A 21,873-nucleotide genomic window follows, 5' to 3' on the forward strand; every position below is an offset into this window, starting at 1 on the left:
GCTGACCCCGTGAAAGTCACTGTATAATTTAATGGCAGTGTGAACTATTTTCCAGTTATGCAGTTCTTACTTTAGCAAATGTCTCTTTAACATATGCAGTAGCCCACAGGGTTTGCTTTCTACTCATGCTCATTATTTTTAATGCAATGCACACGGTCACACGGGATTCCGCTTTTTATTGACATTTTTCTGAAATTATTTGAAATTACTTCTGAAAGTATTTTCTTTTTACAACAAGGCATTATACAGAAAACCAACGTTAGCCAGGTTAAAGTCAAAATAAACGTAAAAAAAAGAATTAGAAGTTTTACATTACGTTTGAAGAGAGGATGGTTACCCAGACCTGCACCAATGCAGGTGCACAATACATACAACGTGAAAATTCCTCAATATTTAAACACAGTTTAATGGCAGGTACCATGTGGCTGTTCGACATTTACTCTGAGATGCATAAAAAGCATCTGTCTGTAGGTTAACAAACACATTATTTCCCACAAGCCCTCGGGATTCTACAGTATTTCCAAGACTAACCGGTGAGAGCCCATCTCTGGCTCACACTGAACAAGTATAAACATGAAGACTTGGCAAGAAAGGCATATCCTATGAGATTGTGATGTTTGTTGGACTTTGACTCTGAATTTTATCCAAATATGAATACCGTCCAAGTGTTTCTCATTGCACTTCCTATTTGTTTTTCTCTTAAAACTTCCTTTATCATCCCAATGCCCTGATGATAACCATTGCTTTATAGAAACAACCACATGATTCCTGTCACGTCAGTCAACAGAAAGTGCAGAAATATTATTAAACATAATTAAATTATATTACATTTCTGCTTCCAACACACAAACAGTACCAGGATGCTACTGCACATCTTCGCCATTGCAAATTTACCTGCAATGACATTGTGAATATTTCTAGAATTATGTATTTTGTTTTATTTCTTTTTTTGTTCCCCTAACATGTTGACAGATAATAAAAACATACATATGCAAAAGCATGGAGAAACACAAATCTTTCAAAATCAGCAGAGAGCTAGCTAGATTTCCTTTGTCGTTGTCGTGACGATATGGCCGAATGAAAATTTTCTCCTGTGGGCAGCAGGGGCAGGAGAGAACACTGTGGTTTTCTGACCAGCACAAACAGGGAATGAGAAGAAGTTGTGGTGGATGAGCGTTTGCGAAGTTAGAGAGGAGGTTTAGAAGGAGGTGAAGTCAAACTATGATTTGTGATGGGGCTTATGGGGTGGCCGAGCCCTATGTGTCCGTCTGTCCATCATGTGACGACCGTATAAAAAGACAGAGGGGGAAGAGAGAGCGTTCTCCAATTACAAGTGTAAAAATAATCGTCTGTTTGTCAGACAACACCTTATGCAGACAGACATGAGAATTTGGCTTTGAGTGTTCGGTTACTCTGGATGCGTTTTTGTATGTCTCTCTGCCAACAGTATCGACGTCATTCTCTGGATTTCAGTCACTGCGATCAGAGCGAACACACACAAACAGACACGCTAACACTCTTTAAATGAGCATTAAAACCAAAACAAACCACTTCCGCGGCTTTGGATTCTTGGGAAGGCTGTGAAAGTGCATGATGGGATACGTGAGATCGAACATGAATGTTAGTTCGTGTTTGTGGAAGGATGGAGCAACTTCATTGGACGGATAATGAACTTGTGTTGAAGGTGAGAAAGAGCATGTGTGTGATTCAATGGCTAAAATTACTAGTGGTAAATTAGCTCTCAGTAAATGAAGAGTGCAGGGGGCTACTTTGAGGGGCCGGCCTACGGTGGCAGAGGAAGTGATGTAATAGCACAGGTGTATCAGATGATGAGAGAGGTGAATTACAGATGAAACAGTACAAAAAGCAATCAGAAATACGAAAAAAACGTGTCAGAAACGCTATAAGGAAGAGAGATGGTCGGAGGACCAAAGAAAGAGTAACATGCAACAGAGAAATATATATATATACGTTTATATATATAAACAAGAAAAAACAAGACATAAAGAGACAGAGAGAAAAGAGAACGAGAAAAAAAGACAGTTAATATGAAGTTTCCAAAACAACTTTTCAGTACAGAGTGTGAAAAATGTGTAGCTAAAAGTTTATGTTTGTGCATTATACGGCATGAGTGTACTGTGAGAGCTGTAAAAAGAGAGAGAGAGAAAGAGAGAGAGAGAGAGAGAGGGAGATATGGCAAAACAGTCTGTAACTTACAAGATAAAAGCTTACAGCATTCTGCTAGTTTTACAGCTCTCGCAAACACATCTAACAGAGTTTGTGTGTGTGTGTGTGTGTGTGTGTGTGTGTGTGTGTGTATAGTAAGGGTCTCAGACGGGTTTTCTTGTAAATATGTGATGCTGTTGAAGTGTTTTTGTTTTTTGTATCAGCATACTGAAACTGTGTCCTAACCAGGTGTGATTTATCATCTTTGAAGTGGCAAGCTTTTTAACGAAATCAAAACAGACTTGTACTGTAAAAATTGATTTGTTGTTTCTGCTAAAATTAAGTTACCCGGCTGACTTTTTTGTTTATTCAACAGAAAAACATTCGTTATTACGTGAATTTGAGACAAAATTGTTATGTTAACTAATATTTTTAAGTTGAATTAACTAAAAACTTTAAGTCAGCCGGGTAACTTAATTCTTTAAGTTAAAACAACAAATCATTTTAGTGCAGCGGTTTTTCAGACTGGTGAGATTTTTGACCCTGCTCAATGAGACAAAGAAAGAAACCAAATGAGCAACAAACTTTGTCTTCGTCACAATGACCATTTTTAGACAGTTTTTGCCAATTAATCAATGATGTTGTCGCACCTGATTAGGAAGCCGTTTGAATTGTAAGAAACTACTTCTTTATTAGAAATGGGAAACACTTCACCCCTCTCCTGTCCTCCCGTTTATTGGATTCATCTAACATTCCTCGCCTCCGAAAACTCTCCACCACCCCTCCTTGTCATACCCCTCTCTCTCTTACTTGAGAGTGATTTTGCGTGCGAGTCGAGAAAAGAATGCGCCGGGGCCCGTTTTAGTTTGTTCTCCCTCTCTCTCCAGTTTAGTGAGCTCCAGCTCAATGGTCATAAGTACCCTGCTCTGCCTACCCACCCCCGCTGCCTCTTCCTGGGCTTGGGTCTGGGTGGAGGCGACCCCACTCTGGAGCTCTAGCTCTCTGCTCCTTAACCCCTATTTCTTCTCCCTGCGCGACTCCTGTTTCTTCTTCTCGGATGCTGCAGCCTTCAGCTTGGCCGGATCCATCACAGCCGAAGCCTGGAAAGAGAGGGAGCGTGGAGAGGGAAGGAGTGAGTCACTACGGGAGGAAAGCGAGCTAGAGAGAGAGAGAGAGAGAGAGAGAGGTGTGGAAAGAGAAACAAAGAAAGAAAGATAAAGATAAAGAGAGAGGGTTTGCGGTTAGGCTGGGACGGTCAGATGAGTTTAACGGAACTAAAGAACCAGAATAAGGAAGGTAGTTTCAGAAGAAAGGAGAAAGAGAGAAAGGGTGAGTGAAAATGTAAACGAGTGGTTAGAAGGAGATGAACACCAGGGGAACTTTTGGTTTCTGGAAGGAAGGACAAAACAGGAAGTGGCCAGTTAGGGAGTGACTGCGTGACATCACAGCACCTGAATAAAAGAATTCAAATACAGCTGAACTTTCACCTCTTCACCTGAAACATGTTTGTTAAATTTAATCATCTCGAGGCTCACTTTCTCTTCCTGTGGCAGTAACTTGAAAGATTCACAAGTCCTTGTTTATTGTGAAAATAGGACTATAAATGCACTATTGGGAAGTCAAACACTTTCAGCTGGTTTGAACAGTTAACCTATCGACTTCTGCCACAACCAATGGTGTAAGTTTGGAGGCAGTATTGCCTGTTTATCCAAACAGTGGTAGACGATGGGTGGGACAGGAAATTAAAAATGTCATTTTTAAATTCCATTTGGTGCCACGAGTGATACTCAAATTACACACTTCTCAAATAATTTACAGGATCAATACAAGTTATTCTACACATGCTGTCCCCATAGAGCTATAAAGGGATAGTTCACCCAAAAATGAAAATTCATTTAACATTTACTCACCCTTATATTTTAAAAATGTATAACCAAACAACATAGGCCCCCATTGACTTCCGTTGTATGGACACAAAACCCATGAGACATTTCTCAAAATATCTTCCACAGAAGAAAAGCGTCACAAACAGGTTTGTAACAACATGAGGGTGAATAAATGATGATCATTTTTATTTTGGGGTGAATTATGTCTTTAAAATGCTGCAAGCGATTGCTTTGTGAAATGGCATCACTGAAATGTGTGACTTCACTAGACTCTATAAACTGCAATAAAAATGTAAACACAGACATATTTTTTTTGTTTAGCCAATCAGAACGCTTTTCTGTTTGTCTGTTCATTATTAAAGTTTTGTCAACTAACATCATAAAAGCAGCTAAAGTCAGTGTGAAGCGGAGTTCACATCTCTTTGTGCGTTCAAGTCTTTGGGCGGGTTTTGGAAAGAAGGGGGCTTGTCTAATCACTTACAGCGTCTTTAACTTGTATTTCATCCTGAAAATGTAATTATTATAATGCGATGTCAAGCCTCAAAAAACATGCATATAGTAGTAACTCTACACCCTTACTTTTACTGGTTTTGCTCTTAAAGCTTATAAAACTGATACAGCAGGTGGACACTTTATCAATCTGAATTTAATTCAGTGGAGGTTGGACTGGGTTTACACAGACATATCCAAGAAATAAAGAAAAGAAAGAGAGAAAGTGGAGCTGACAGACACAGAGGAATGTATATAGAAAGAAATAACGGAACGAATAAAGAAAGGTAATAAAGACTGAAAAAACATAAACAATCTGGTAAAAATCTGCTATTGTGGTTTGATCCTGTAAGAGATGTGATGACTATGATGTGATTGTACATGAAAAAGTTTGATGTGATTAAATTTGACAGCATCTTACTGTTGACCCGCTGCGGAAGGAAGAAAGAGAGAAGCTAAGAGCTGGAAAAAGACATCTGAAGACGAAAAATGAGTGATGGAATGAAAGTGAAGCGTAATGGCTTTGAAAAGTGTGTAGAAGAACAAAGGGAGAGATTCAGAGAGAGACTGAAAGTAAAACACTATAGATGATTGGCGTGTTAGCGGAGAAAGAGACGTGCGAACTTCATTTGAATGCCAGTACAGCTCTGAATGACATTGGGGAGCTGCACTGACGCAACCGAGACTGTGTTTCTGTTGTTTAATTAGTAGCGCATGGCACTAGCAGGATCATATTCCCAGGAAACACAAACTAAATGAAATGAATGCCGATTTGAATAAAGGCATCTGCCAAATGTGTAAATGTTATTCAGAACTGATTTATGTTCCAATAATGGTTCCTGAACATCTGCCGATGTCAACAGAAAACCAAAATACCCACAGTTACTGTGTTTCCTGCATCACTATTTAGGTTGTCGTTGCTTAAAGATGCAATTTGTAAAATTTGCAGGCCACAAGTTTACGACCTGAGCAGTATGCTGTTAATCACCAACTGCACTTTTATCTCAGTCTTCTATTTCTTTCTATCTTTTTTACGAATTTTCTTTGAATTTCATTTCCTTTTTAATAATTTTTTAATGCTTAAGTATCTTGTGATTTTAAATCATTTTTTATTCAATATGTATCCCCCCTCTCTTTCTCTCTGTAGATCATTTCTATTCAACTTGGCTTGCCCTAAATGATGTCAAACTAACATTACACACAAAATCAGACTCAACAACTATACAAATCATTATTATAAGCTAACTGTTGTGAATTGTGATAGGTATGAAGTTTTGAAAATGAAACACTGATTTGCATCTACTTTAAAATTTATGAAGCACACTTTTAAATAATGAAAAATAACTAAATGAATTGATACAATAGTATTACGATACAAAGGGATAGTTGACCCCAACATACAAATGCTGTCATTCATTTACTCACCCTCTTGTCATTTCAAACATGTATGACTTTATTTCTTCTGCAAAACACAAAAGAAGATATTTTGAAGAATGTTGTTAAACGTGCATTTCGGTTACCAACTTTCTTCAAAATGTCCTCTTTAGTGTTCTGTGGAAGAAAGAAAGTCAAACAGGTTTGAAATGACATGAGGGTGAGTAAATGAAGACATCATTTTTATTTTTGGGTGAACTATCACTTTAAAATCTTACTACTCTTACTGTGAATATGTATGTGCTGGAATAAAAATAAACGGACTGCATCTCTTATAAGGTTTTGTATATTGTGTGTGACTGGCATGAAGACAGAAGCACAGACGATGAGGTAGTTGTAGGTTTTTCTAAAGTCCTACATCATTTTTTTCATATAATATTCTGCATAATGCCTGTGAGCACCTAAAAAACTTCTGGACACGCAGTTGCGTTACAAGGGACCGCAATGTGCACGTTAATTGAAATTTGGATCATCTGCCTATTTTCTGGACATTTCTGTATATAGTTATCTTTCCAGCTTACCCTAAGGTTAATTGGGATGTGTCCGACTCGATATCCACTGTGGTTAAACCCTGAGTAATATGTGGAGACATGCCACTTTGAAAAATTAAGGAATGCAATTACCAAGTTTTTTGCCATGTTATTAAAAACAAAAGGAGCTGTACTTGCGTAATTGAAAATAGAAGAAAAAGAGAGGGAGAACAGCGGAGGACAGGAGATCTAACAGAGCGTGAGACTTGCAAGCGTTTGTACTGAATGCCTGTGTACTGTATGTGTATGTTTGCGTTTTAGGGTGGAGGCAGGTGACCACTTGCCTGTCTTTGCTGTGATCCTTCCTTTCCTTTGCCTTTCTTGCCATGTCTGCTAAGGGAACAGAAAATACAAAAAATGCATGAAATTGCCCTCTGGTGGCTGGATGACTCAAGTGCAAGTTAGCTAGTTGGTCGGTCGAGTGGTTCAGTCCGCGCCTTGCTTGCGCTCTGTGCGGTTTTGTGTGGGGATCTGGGCTGTGTCTTGGTAAGTGTGTGTGTGTGTACATCAGTGTGTGTGTCAAGGCCGGGCAGAGGGTCAAGTCGGGCTTGAGGAAGCAGATGCTCCCAGACTGACCTCATGCTCAAGCTGAACACTCGTCTTGCGACCAGGAAACGCATCAGATAGTAAATTGCCACAACCAGGATCAGCAGTCCCAACACTACACCAATTATGGCCCCTGTTATCACGCCGGCCTGAACAGGAACTGAGAGAGAAAGAGAAATATAGAAGGCAAGGTTGGGACTGTCGAGGTTTACAGATTGCAGACCTCTTGTACGGATCTATTGTGTCCATCCTTTAAAGCAACTGTATTACACAGTGGGAAAGTTTACAAGCGTAACTATTTTACTGAAAATACTCCCAAGCATCATCGATCAATGTCTACCTAGATTTTTTTACTTATTTTTTTGCTTAAAAACAAGCTGGCATGTGCCACAAAAAAAACAGTTTAAGCTGTCATTAAGCACAAAAAAGGAAAATCACCTGAGCAAAAAACATTTGTTTGACGCATAAGACTAGCGCGAGGCTATTTTTCACAGAAATTGTATTCTCAGAAGTTATGACCACACAAGAAAACCACTCCAGCTCCTGCTTTCATGCTATTTTGTGTTTCCATTAGCGGCCAACTTTCATCTCTTTCCACATGATCTCCTAGATTTTTTATGCCACCCTGGAATAAGATAAGCCTACAGGCAAAAAGCAGGTCTTGATAGTTATGCACCCAACCGTAGCATGAGAGCAAAAGCAAGGCGACCAGCTAGTTTTCTTGTGGAGCTATCAGCGCTCTTACTACCGCGGTTTCTCCGCAAAGCGGCCATTAACATTTCCCACAGAACAGTAATCATTTATTATGTTTTTTTCTCGTACAGTGGCTGAAGACAAAAATGCTCATAGGGATCTATTACCTTTCTCAAACACTAGCAGTCGAACGTTGGACGGATGGCCCATTATGTCAGGTGGGTTCTTGGCATCACAGGTGAAGGTTCCATTGTCATTGTAGTCAACGTTCCGGATCATAATAGAACCATCACGCCGATTGGGGTTCCCCACAAACTCAAGGCGGTCCCGGAACGGGCCTTTGGTAGCAATATAGGGAGCACCGTTTGTGTAGTGGAAAATCTAAATGATCACAGGAAGATTATTTTTTATCATTTAATTTTATAAAGACACGTTTATCAGTCATGCAGTTCTTAACATTGTGTGTATGAGCTTCAAAATTAAGACGTTTTTATTTTCTTAAAACTATTTCTATAGCGCAGATTTCCCAGCAGAACAAGCATCCACCAAATCATTGTAGCTGGTGGGCCAACTTACAAAATTGCGCACAACACTAAAATTTTGAAAGCAGAGCTATACCTACAAGGCACTATTATTTATATTTCCAGTAGTTTTTATTAGTTTTTTTATTTGTTAAGATCATAGTAATTATCTCCACAAACCATACAGACACAAGGGAATTGTGGGACTATTTTCATACAGATACTAGAGTTGCACTACCGGTACACACACATTTTAAGAAGTGAAATGCAGCCACACTTTATTTTTTTTGTCAGCAGTAAATAAATACCACGAGGCTTTGTGCCATAATTAAATTAAAACTTATTATTAAAATCTCTTTAAACTATAGTAGCTGTTCTCAAACTTTAAAATCTGGAATAGAGACCTAAGGCATGTGAATTTGATGATGCTTAAAACGTATTTTGTAATGATTTCTTATTAAAGTTTTGTTGCAAAAAAGTGACAGCCTTGCAAATAGCACATTGTGAAACAGGTGTACTGCAGCATTTTAATAGGATTCACGAAATGTAATTAAATAATTACACTACTCTAAAAAATGTTGGGTTGTTTGCGCAGCATTGGGTCGAAAAGTGGCAAACCCAGCCATTGCGTTGTAAATGAACATGCTGGGTTGTTTCAACCCGAAACGCTGGGTTGTTTTAACCCATTGTTGGGTGAGACATAAGCCTTTTCTCTGTTAATTTAACCCAACAGTTGGGTTTGTCTTTTTTCGACCCCACGTCACCCAGCATTTTCTAGAACAAACGAAGCCTATTAAAAGTACATTCCAAAGAACAAATTTCTGTTTAAAAATAAACATTTTGTTTAGTTGTGAACAAAAAAACGTTACATTGTGCATCATTGCCAGTGTAACACAATAATAGTTTATCAAACAAACGCAGGCATCTGCTTATTCTTCTATAAAGTCCACAACAAAACACCTAGCAAGCATCTTTTCTCTTTTAAACATACATGCGTTTCATTATTGTGCTATCCTAACTTGATTATATAGTTTCTTGCATGTTATTGTTTGAATTTTGCAAACAACCGACTGAGAACCGCTGTACTTCTCTACACAATTCTGATGAATGCCAGGCTATTCTGAAATCATAACTGCGAAACAAAACTGTTTTTTGCAGCTATTATTTTTGAAATCACATTTGCAGAAACACTGTTGTTATCCAGCTATTATTTCCGAATGGAATGGCATTCAGCAGAAACACCCTGAAAATAAATTAAAATCAATGCAGTTCAGTGCCATCAAGTTCATCTGCATCCAAATATTCCTTTTTGCGTCCCCTATATGTGTTTATTCTTATGTAAATGTGTTTCTTTGCGAACGATTTTTAGACACAATTCTTGAATAGCAATAATAGATAAGAGTACCAAGATGCTGTTTCTGGACACGGTGTGTGTTAAAGAGAGAGAGAGGGAGAGAGTGTGTGTTCGTACGCACTGAGACGCTTTCTTTAGCCCCATCTGGACGGTAGCTCCAGGAGAAGGTCACCTCTGCAGAGGTCCAGTGCCAGGAGAAGAAAGAGCAGGAGAGTCGGACATCTGATCCCACCTGCACATGTTTCTCCCAGTTCGTGTACACAGATATAGCTGTGCACTGAGAGGCTGAAACAATACAAGTGACGAATACAACAATCACAACAATTGGTGTGGAAATATACATTTGCAAAAGTTAATGAATAATTTGTGTAATTAGAAAGTGAAGAGATCGTTTGAAAAAACAGTTTTTTTTATATCCATTTTTATATTAAATCATTCCAAGTAATATCAATCGAACTGCAGTTGGGTTGTGTGGATAAAGTAATGATAACTAAAAAATTACCATTAACCAACACAATAAAACGCAATAAAATACACAATAACATAATAAAAAACATGATTTTTAAACTCTTTTTGCAAATTCACTCTTCAAGTGTACTGTATATACAGTACGAATGTACACTGTAAAACTGTTGTTGGTTCAACTTCAAAAAAAAGTTACCTGGTTGCCTTAAAATTTTGAGTTAATTCAACTTCAAAATATTAGTCACCTCAACGAGAAATTAATTGAGTTAACTTATTTGTTATGTTAAATTAACAAAAATTATTTAACGTATTTTTTTAAGTTGAACCAACAAAAAAAAACGAATAATTTTTTACAGTGTATGAATATAAAGTTTTGGATTTATGTTTCTACGTGATTTAATTATTGATGAATAAAAGCTGTAAAATGTAAATAAGATGATTAGTATAAATATAAAGCATAGATATAAAATAAAATATAAATATAAAAAATAGCAAGGTATGCAAATGTTTTATGTTTTGTTCAAATATTGTTTCAAACACACATTTGAAATAATGTTAGATGTATTAAATTAAAGATATTACAACATTCAATAACGCAATTTAAATGTGAAACAATTAATAAAAGTCTCTTTTTTCAATGTGTTTCTTCTCTTTAACAGGTACACGACAGGTGCACAAAACACAGGTGCAATTGACTAAACAGTACAATAATTCTGTTAAACTGTATAGAAGTTAGGACTTCAACTCTCCGTTTTGCAAGTAAAGCATAACTTTAGATCGTTTACTATATGTTGTAAGTAAATTAAGCATTCGAAATTTTTCAATTGAAAGTTTTGAAATGTATTTACCTATGCCCAAGAGCACCACGGACGTCAATGCCAGAACAGACAGCATGATCTCTCTCTGATCTCCCCGCTGGTCAGTATATAAGGGGTTCCTGAGAGAGCGAGGGATAGAAAATGAAAAGATGGAGGGATGAGGGGATTGAGACCAGAGGGCATCAAGATAACAGATTCATTCCTGGACTTTATACGCAACCACACCCTAAACATTAGCCCCGCCTCATTATCGATTTGGCCCCACCCCTAAAGGGCACCAATGTGATCCGATCTCACGCTCCCTCTGCATCATCTCTCTCTAAAGACTCTCTGTGATTAACAGAGAAGTGATACAATACCCTGAAAATGAATCTTCTCTCTACGCTAGTTAATAAAAGCATTATAGTTTTGTGTGACAAGAAAAGATGAGATCTGAAGGGCAAAATAAAACTGCAGCGATGAAATTAATCTGCAAGTGAGTGGGTTTGTATTTGGAGTTCAGCGTGCGCATCTGTGGTTTAATACTCTGCTAGCTCTTTCTTTTCATCCTGTCACGGTTGAGCGCTGTTTGTCTGTAATCCTTCCTCTCTTATGCGGATAGTTCAGTTTTATAAACAAAACAAACCCCGAGATGTCGCATGGCGGTATGAAAACGCAATGAGCTGCAGATCTTTTCATCTCACCTGTCTTGACCCGGTTGCCATCCTGCCATTCACAGTCACCGAAACAGAAAAGAAAGCGGTTAAATGTGAAGTCTGTCGTATTTGAGCTGCTAGCGTCACCAAACAAAATTGAAAAATACAATTGCGTCTATATTCACATCATTGGTGGAGTCAATATTGCCCAACGATGCTTAAAAAAAGTATTTTACCTTTGGAAAAAAATGGCACGCGATAACTTTTCCATCATGGATACACGAATAACAAAATGTTTTTGGGAAAATGTGTTGTACACAAGTAAATCATATTTGAACACATGATAATAACAATGTCAAATGCAAAAAACAAACTAGAGAGAGAGAGTCAACTCTTGACCCTGTTTCTCCTCTCTCTGCCCTTTCCCCACGCCACGTTCGCGAGCTGAGACAAAGACATCCCTTTCTTCATCCTCCTTTTTTCCATCTCTCCCTCTCTGCAGATTCCTCTCCTCTGCTGACGTCTTCCAGACACAACAATACAGGGAGCGAGAGACAGAGAGACACGGGGCGAGCGGGCGGGCCTAAATTAGAGCAGCTTTCTTTCTTTTCCTCCATCCCTCTGCATCTAGACAAAGGTTTGCATTCATCACTCCTCCAGTTTCTCACCCACTTCTCTTATTCCAGTAAAACAGACACGAATTTGAAACACAGGGAGATATAAATACATGAGTGGATATGAGGACGCCATCTCATTTACTTGAGAAGGCCTGAATGAAAGAAGACAAGAACGATTTGAGATATGAAAAAATGTATAAGGCAGATAAGAGTAGTAAATATGATACACCGAATGTCAAAACGTGATCAAGAAAAGATTATGAAAACACCAAAAACATTTCTCTGAATCAGATAAAGCTAGGCTAAAACTAGAGGTAATGTCCAATCTTTTAAATGAAGAACTTTCTAAGAGCTGAAACCAAAGCACATCTATCTTGATTGCTCTACACAAGTACAGGCAAACATGCATATCAGTAGCATTTTAATTTACCTTCACCTTCTGTCTTTCAGTGGTGTAGACCTGCATCAACAAATGGTAAATTCACATGCATTACCCAATCCAAAACTTTATCATTGTTTTGGGTTCTTGTTCAATTGTCTCATTTTCCTCACTGACTTATCCAAAATGTCTCGCTTTAATGCTGGAAAGACCAGTTGTTCTAAGTGTTCTCATTGTTCGAGCCATTGGGTTGATGTATGTTTGACTTGATTTAATAAAAAACAAAGTATTTACATCCAAAATCTTCTACATCTTAATGTCTCTATTCATTTTATTACTCTTCTAGTATTTTGCTATTGTGTATGAAATGTTTATTCTTATACATTGCCAACAATATTTGGTACAAAATGTGCATGCAGTCCCCATGGGCTGAAAAAAGGTTGCTATGCTGTAGCTCGGTTTTATTTTACTAAACAAAGCATCTAAGCACAGGAGATGCAAAGGAGGAAATGAAAGTTGTTTAAAGTGTCTGTCTGGCAGAAAACCTGTCAAGGTTCTCATATTTACATTGAATCATAGAAATGTTTTACATTTAAAAGTCTTACCCATAAGTGTTGTTTTGAAAAGTGCTTGGAACATACCCACATACAAACTGCTAAATGTAATTTGGTTACAAGAGCACAACCTGTGTTCCTTTGTGTCAACACAAAACTGGTGTTGATTCACATTTTCAATGAAAGTCTGAAATGTTTTTTTCTATATTAGTAGTCTGTATAAGTTGTCTTTAAAATGGCAATTATAAAAACAATAAAGAGGAAATAATGCTTATTTTAAAATGCGTATTAAAAAGAATAAAAACTGAAAGGAAAAAGACGCCCGACTATTTCAAACAACAACCACACCATTTGTCTGATTTGCATTGAATTTTGTTGCAAGCATCTATGGACAACCACATCAAAATAATGATCAAAAGCTTTTTTTTTTTGTTAATTGGGCAAAATAGGTTTTATATACTGCAAGTTCCTGAAAATGCCAACACTGTGGCATATTGACACAAAAAAATAAACTTAGTGTATGTCACTGTAGACTCGACACAGAGCCACCTATTGGTCCTGAAAATTACAAATGGTTATAACTTTGAATCCTTTGGCCCAAAATAGTATAATTGTCTATTTAGACTCCTTGGGACATACTGAGTTGAATATAATCCGACAATCTTTGATTGGCCATTATGGTTATGGGCTATTCCATGCAAATGTCACTATGTTAAGGATATATTTGATATATACAAAACCTCTAGTAACTGAAAAAAGAACTAGTTCTCATTTTTCTTAACTAGTAAAGTATAATTAATTACCAGACACTATTGAAATAAGCATTAGTATCTATGAAAAAGAACTAGCATCTAATGATTAAGTACTAGTATCTATTGAATAAGCACTTGTGATTTTAACTCATTTACTTTTCAAAGAACTCATTCATTAAGTATACTTTTTCTTTGTGAATCATTTCTATGTAAAGCACTTTGAATTATCTTTGTGTATGAAACGTACTATATAAATAAATGTTGCCCTGCAATGCCCAAACGTGAGAAATCATTGATGGCAGAAAAATTATAGCCAGAAATGAAATCAGAGATATACATTTTGTAGAGTATGACTCAAGAATCCATCAGAAACAAGAATTAAACAAGAAATAAATGCATTTTTAATCATCTTTTGTGATATAAGTAAACAATTTGAAAAATGTTATGTTTGTGAAAATAGTGGCAAAATATAAAAACTGTAGACAGGCCTATTGTTACAACTGCAAAAGACTATTAAAAGAATGACAATTGTTTTAAATTTACTAAGATTTACTTAAAAGTGAGAGCATGTGGTATGTAAGGGCAGTAAAATTTCTTAATATTGCTTCAGAACAACTTTGTGTATATTTTAAGATTTGGGCCCTCAACAAATTCAATAAACAGATGAAAAAAAACAGACACAAAGCCAGAACTAATAATGCCACCAAAGAGTATAACAACAAACATAGCTGTACAATCTTTTATCTCACCAGTGGTGCAACTCATTAACCCTTCACAAATCAGTGTCACTGTTCAATTTTGTTTAGAGACACACACAAAAATATATTATTAGACATCAAGATATTGATACCTATTACAATAAAGTGATATGTTATCATTTGATGTAAAAAAAAGTGACAACTCATGCCAACAGAGACATGGTGCTAAAGGGGGAGTTTCATGATTTGAGTTTATATTTGTTTTGATTGTGTTGAAGACATTATGTCTACATCATGCTAGATAAAAATTATTAGTTTAATGTATCAATTTTCTTTTTCTTTTTGTATGTGATTGTACTCCATTTTAATGATTTTGAATGTAGCCTGTAAAAATCTAATTTTGTTTTTGCTTGGTTAATGAAACCGCAATATTATGGTATAATTACCTAGTTCTGTTTCAGAAATTCATTCACAGTTTACCATATTTTAATCTGAACAGCGGCATAAAACATGCATCGTGCATTGTAAGAGAGTTACCTTTGAATAGTTTCTGGCATCAGGACAAAATAAATATATTTCCTTTTATTTGCTGTTATAATTGCCATTTTAAAGACAACTTATACAGACTACTAATATAGAACAAAACATTTCAGACTTTCATTGAAAATGTGAATCAACACCAGTTTTGTGTTGACACAAAGGAACACAGGTTGTGCTCTTGTAACCAAATTACATTTAGCAGTTTGTATGTGGGTATGTTCCAAGCACTTTTCAAAACAACACTTATGGGTAAGACTTTTAAATGTAAAACATTTCTATGATTCAATGTAAATATGAGAACCTTGACAGGTTTTCTGCCACACAGCAAAATCGCCAGTGTTAAAAAATGTCAAATTAACTCTCACAGTGTTTATATAATCCACCCTATGAGAGTGTGGATTATATATACACTGCGAGTGTTAATTTGACATTTTTTAACACTGGCGATTTTGCTGTGCAGACAGACACTTTAAACAACTTTCATTTCCTCCTTTCAAGGGGAAACTAACCTAAATCAAGCTGTGGTTAGATGCTTTGTTTAGTAAAATAAAACCGAGCTACAGCATAGCAACCTTTTTTCAGCCCATGGGGACTGCATGCACATTTTGTGCCAAATATTGGTGGCAATGTATAAGAATAAACATTTCATACACAATAGCAAAATACTAGAAGAGTAATAAAATGAATAGAGACATTAAGATGTAGAAGGTTTTGGATGTAAATACTTTGTTTTTTATTAAATCAAGTCAAACATACATCAACCCAATGGCTCGAACAATGAGAACACTTAGAACAACTGGTCTTTCCAGCATTAAAGCGAGACATTTTGGATAAGTCAGTGAGGAAAATGAGACAATTGAACAAGAACCCAAAACAATGAACAGGTCAAAGCTTAAGAATTAGATTTAAGGACAAAATCAAAGAACAATATAAAACAAAGATCAACTGAACAATTATAACTAAAAACAGCAAAGAATCAACCATGCAACTAATTATAACTACGTGGTAAAGTAAGGAAATAGAGATGGAAAAACTTATGAAAAAGTTCAAATTAACATCTTTCCAAAACTAAAATAAATCAATCAATAAATACAAATCCATAGCCTTACCATGTTTGTGTTATCGCTTTCTGTAGATTATGTCAGAAAATGAAAAAGCTGTCCTCATTCTTTAGGTTTAGTAAAACAATGAAGCTAACAAAATGTTACTGACACATCACATTAAGTTTCTCTAAACACAAATCACATGTCCTCTGTAAATATTCACAAAACAGAGAGAACCAAAACTACTTCTATAAAATGTAAGTGTAAAACTTTGTACTGCTAAACGCAAATATTGAAACTATACAAATGTTTACCAGAGGAGAAAGAACTTAGTAAAAATGTTCACACAGTGATGATACAAACTCCTGTAGTAAAACAGACGTGTTTGTATGTCAAAACTGTTGTTAGTGAGAGATCCATGTTGCGTGCATGACATGTTATGTATTTTAGGGTAGGATTAAATCATTTGCTCTTTTCTTAAAGCATATCTATTTATTGAGACAACATGGTAACACAAAACGTGTATTATTCATCCTTCAAGTATTTCGCTTTTTATCAACTGATGCATTTACAAAAGCACAGCTTTATAGAGTACATGCAATGTAGTGTATAGATGACTATCTCATCCTTACCTTAAGTAACACGTAAGTTTTGGTTTGGGTAATGCACGTGGATTTACCATTTGTTGATGCAGGTCTACACCACTGAAAGACAGAAGGTGAAGGTAAATTAAAATGCTACTGATATGCATGTTTGCCTGTACTTCTAACAAAAACTCACATTCGGACCCACTCTTCCATGACCAGGAAGAACATGGCGGGGCATATGTCCTTTCATTAAAAGGTAGTTTATGGCACATTGATAAGAATGCAGACCCCCAAAGTCTCAAACACTTTCATCATTTGGCAGATAAAAGTCTTAAACCTGGAACCAACTCACTCTTAAACACAACCCCAGCATAGAGGTTTTCACACCTTTTGCCAAGTGGAGTGGGGGTAGATACTAGGCAGTGACAGTGGGGACACAACAACAGGTCATAAAAACCCCAAACCTAAACATTAATTACCTGGTTGTAAAAACACACAAGCATAAACTTTGTTTGGGACACGTTGATAAGAAGACAGACCCAAAGTCTCGAACACTTTTCATCATTTTGTCAGATAAATGTCAAAACCAACTCGTTCTTAGAAGAAACTTCACACGCATAAACATTTAATTTATCTCTCTCTCTCTAATTTACAAATCACCCACAGCACATCATATTGCCAGGTAAAAAGACAACCAGGGTGAAAGCACTGTCTTGGTTTGGGGGTGGAGGGGTATGGGGGTAGGAAGGGGGGGCAGAGGATACCCCCAACATAGCTGGAGCTTCATTTTCATTTTAACAACTGACTGCATGCATCACCCTTCAACATAGGCAAGTTATTTTTAAACTTAAAACCTGACTTCAAAATACGATTTTATCTTATTTCAGTTAATCACTATTTATCTATTTTATTTAGCATCAGTGCTCTTATTTCTTTAACTCGTCTTGTTTGCTTCATTCACAGACATTATGGTCAAAGACTGTCACGACCGTGGTGAAAGAACCCAGTTGCAGGCAGCGGGGATGAAGGGGTTAACAGAAAGCTTTATTTAACAGAAAATAAACACAAAACAAAGACCCACGATGGGGTAAATCAAGAAAACAAGAAACAACTCAAACAGAACATAGACTGACTAAAACTGGACTAAACTGAGAAACACTTGACAAACTATAACTAAACACTAAAAGACTTACTTGACTAGACTCACAATACAACAGGAACAGGCAATAATACTAACGCTGGACGAGAACAAGACAGCACATAGCACACGCACCAAACACAATGACCGAACACAGGACAAAGAAACATGAGGGTATATATAGGTAAGACAAACAAGGGATAATGACACGGGGCAGGTGTGGGTAATTAAACACTCAGGGGAAGATGACAAGGAAACGAGAGGAATGGGGCCAATGACAAGACACTGGAGAGAACGTATATTATTGTCAAACGGACAACAATATGTTTCTCTCCACACATAACCTAAGGACTCTGCCCCGATCCCACCACACGACTAGAATTTCATAAACAAGACGGTGGGACCGTGACAGAGCCCCCCCCCTTAATGAACACCCCCAGGTGTTCACCAAGGGGTTGACAAACAAGACATGACAGACTGGGAGACAGACAGGACAAGGCAAAACAAAGAAAACAAAATCAAGGGTAAACATGACAAGACAACAACAGGACTTGGGTGAGACATCAAAAATAACAAACATGGGAGGGGGGAGGGACCAAACAAGGGCCCATAGGGGGCAGTCCATAGGGGTGGGGAAAAGTCCCAGTCCCCGGCTGCGCTCGAGGGCGCGGAGTCCTGGGGGACTTAGGGGGAGTCCTCGGGGGGACAGTCTTTGGCCCTGGCAGTTTCCCAGGGGCCGCTGGACAGGGCTTGACGCCGGCTGGAAGGCCGGCTGGACAGGGCTTGACGCCGGCTGGAAGGCCGGCTGGACAGGCTTGACGCCGGCTGGAAGGCCGGCTGGACAGGCTTGACGCCGGCTGGAAGGCCGGCTGGACATGGCTTGACGCCGGCTGGATCACCGGACTGGACGCGGCTGGATCACCGGACTGGACGCCGGCTGGATCACCGGACTGGACGCCGGCTGGATCACGGTGACCCGCTGGACCTGGAGGACGCCGGCTGGATCACCGGACTGGACGCGGCTGGATCACCGGACTGGACGCCGGCTGGATCACCGGACTGGACGCCGGCTGCACCGGACTGGACGCCGGCTGCACCGGCGTGGACGCTCCTCCGCTGCGCCTCTCCCTCCTTCTCCGCACCACCGGATCCATAGCCAACTTAGGCGAACCATGGGGACGGAGGGAGTTCTGCGTCGGTGGAGACCGCAGACGTCATCCCCGGGTCACACCTCACCCACTCGCCACAGGCGCCGCCAGGAGAACCGGGGACGTGGAACTCAAGCCGAAGGGTACTGAGTCCCCCCGGGCAGCGGCAGCCAGGACGAGGCCCTCCGGAGCGGTCGACCGTGGGGCGAGGGCTCCGAGTGGAACCTCACCCTCGGGACCGTCCCGGTTGGCCACGAACCTCACCATGTCCGCGAACCCAAGGGGAGCCAGCAGCCTCTTCTCCGACGGGCGAGGCGCTGAGTGAGGCAGCAGTTGAAGATCGCCTTCAACTCCGCCTCGCCAAACTCAGACGACCTCGCCACCGTCGAGAATGCCCCGGCGAACTCCCGGTTCCCGTAACTCCCCTGACGGAACCCCAGCAGCAAGTGGGCTTGGGCGGCCCGCGAGGACGACGCCGTCACGACCGTGGTGAAAGAACCCAGTTGCAGGCAGCGGGGATGAAGGGGTTAACAGAAAGCTTTATTTAACAGAAAATAAACACAAAACAAAGACCCACGATGGGGTAAATCAAGAAAACAAGAAACAACTCAAACAGAACATAGACTGACTAAAACTGGACTAAACTGAGAAACACTTGACAAACTATAACTAAACACTAAAAGACTTACTTGACTAGACTCACAATACAACAGGAACAGGCAATAATACTAACGCTGGACGAGAACAAGACAGCACATAGCACACGCACCAAACACAATGACCGAACACAGGACAAAGAAACATGAGGGTATATATAGGTAAGACAAACAAGGGATAATGACACGGGGCAGGTGTGGGTAATTAAACACTCAGGGGAAGATGACAAGGAAACGAGAGGAATGGGGCCAATGACAAGACACTGGAGAGAATGTATATTATTGTCAAACGGACAACAATATGTTTCTCTCCACACATAACCTAAGGACTCTGCCCCGATCCCACCACACGACTAGAATTTCATAAACAAGACGGTGGGACCGTGACAAAAGACCAAGCATTCTCAAACCAACTTAGGCCCGTTCTTTTTAAAACTTAAAAACTGAACCTGACTAATTTATCTCATTTCATTTAATCACAATTTATCTATTTTATTTAACATCAATGCTTCTTATTTTCCTTAACTCATCTTTTATTGGTTTCATTCACAGACATTATGGTCAAAGACCAAGCATTCTGAAACCAAATCCTTATCTCTTATACAACCCCGGGGGGTCAGGAAACAACGAAGGTCTGGAAAATATAATATTTTTTCCTGAACAACAACAAAGGGTCATAAATGTACACAGGATACACGATCAAAGCGGTCATAATCATAAACCTGGCAGGGGGTAATAAATTATGGGTAATAAATCACGTTTTGACATTTGGTGTACCATATTTACTACTGATAAGATCCCCACTAGCCAGCCTGACTACAGAAAAATTGACCCTCGGACACCTTACAGTTACCTATTTGTACATTGTCAGATGAAATGTACCCAAGCTGTCACTGGAACGGTACCCTTTGAAACGGTCCTAGTATTAATCATTTAGGCACAGATATGTATACATTTGGTACCAATATGTATCTTTGAGGTACTAATATGTGCAAAAGGTGTACTTTTTGAAAGGGTAGCACTCCAGTGAGCGCCTGGGTACATTTTCTCTGACATTGAAAGATAACATTGACTGGCTATTAGTTAGCAAGACCCTTTACTAGCTTGAACACAAAACTATTTTGGTCTGCCATCTGGATCACTAAATTGGTCCTTCATATGTCAAAGACCTACTTGGATCGCCCCACATGAGGCTAAAAGATTAGAACTCCACTGTCCAAACCAGCTGCCTCTGTGGACGATAAAATGAGATACTTTCATTTCATTAGGGAACGCAAATGCTGATTTGAGCTACAAGTCTCCTTTCTAATACTGCCATTACTTACTAAGCATAATGATTGTTTTTTAAATGTACTACTACTATGGTATACATATCGACGCTGTCTTTTCGAAACCTCAGATGTCCAAATTCAGTTTTTCAGGAAATGGAAATAAACACTGTACTTTTTAAAAATGATTAAATACTGTGTTGTCAAAGTTGACAAGCACATTTTAAAGGTCCAATGTGTAATTTTTGGGAGATCTTTTGACCAAAAAAAATATTATATATATATATATATACATATGTGTTGAGAGGTGTATAAACACCTTACATAATGAAGCGTTATGTTTTTATTACATTAGAATGAGCTATTTCTATCTGCATACACAGCGGGTATACAGCGGGACCCTTACATGAAAGTCACCATGTTGTTTCTACAGTAGCCATAAACGAACAAACTGCTCTAGAGCGCATTTTGTAAATACGTTATCTCCTTAGGCGAAGAAGTGAAAATGTGACGACTTCTTAGTCCTCTGTCAGTTGCCGTAGGGCTTCTAAAGGGAGGGGTGGAGTGAGCCGTTGGTTGCAATTCGTAACCTCACCACTAAATGCCGCTAAGTTTCATACCGGACCTTTAATACTTTTTATTGGTTAGATTTCTGCTAAATCCAGTCAAAAACATAAAGGGTGACTAATAATAATGAACTATGACAAAAAATAAAAATCATGAAATATGGAGATACAAGGCTTCTTTTAGACTTGAGTTATCCATAGACTTATGTTATATTCATTCTTCCACTTTTGTGTTGCAAGACAAGCCAACACCAGATAACAGGCTAGCCACAGCAAGTATATAAAACACTTGCTTTACAAATGCAATGGAATTCCAACAAATGACACAGTTTAGTCTGCTTGAGAACAAAATAGGCCTATATTTACTGACGTCCAAAGACCAGCAAGCTA

General features: G+C 38.5%; 1 protein-coding gene across 8 annotated transcripts; it reads right to left on the reverse strand.

Annotated features, from left to right (window-relative positions):
• Positions 1-159: 159 nt before the first annotated feature.
• mpz (myelin protein zero) lies at positions 160-11,094 on the reverse strand. Of its 8 annotated transcripts, none has more exons than XM_057335109.1 (6): positions 10,933-11,093; positions 9,741-9,904; positions 7,912-8,125; positions 7,082-7,211; positions 6,790-6,835; positions 160-1,783 (listed from the first exon to the last, which is right to left on the reverse strand). In XM_057335109.1, the coding sequence occupies exons 1-6, from the start codon at positions 10,976-10,978 to the stop codon at positions 1,766-1,768; spliced, it is 618 nt and encodes a 205-aa protein (XP_057191092.1). In that variant the 5' UTR covers positions 10,979-11,093; the 3' UTR covers positions 160-1,765. The 8 variants fall into 8 exon arrangements, with proteins under 8 accessions (XP_057191092.1, XP_057191091.1, XP_057191093.1 ...); XM_057335108.1 differs by having other exon boundaries at positions 6,790-6,838; XM_057335110.1 differs by lacking the exon at positions 160-1,783 and adding an exon at positions 1,791-1,901 and having other exon boundaries at positions 6,790-6,838.
• Positions 11,095-21,873: the final 10,779 nt, after the last annotated feature.

Source organism: Triplophysa rosa, linkage group LG5, assembly GCF_024868665.1.
Source record: "Triplophysa rosa linkage group LG5, Trosa_1v2, whole genome shotgun sequence".
Classification (NCBI taxonomy): domain Eukaryota; kingdom Metazoa; phylum Chordata; class Actinopteri; order Cypriniformes; family Nemacheilidae; genus Triplophysa; species Triplophysa rosa.

Excerpts from the sequence above, each read along its gene's own strand:
- mpz (XM_057335104.1), bottom strand. The coding sequence starts at position 10,978 with ATGCTGTCTGTTCTGGCATTGACGTCCGTGGTGCTCTTGGGCATAG. Across the intron at positions 7,212-7,911 it reads ACTGCTAGTGTTTGAGAAAG|TTCCTGTTCAGGCCGGCGTG; the intron begins GTAATAGATCCC and ends TTTCTCTCTCAG. Across the intron at positions 6,839-7,081 it reads GTGTTCAGCTTGAGCATGAG|CAGACATGGCAAGAAAGGCA; the intron begins GTCAGTCTGGGA and ends CTGTTCCCTTAG.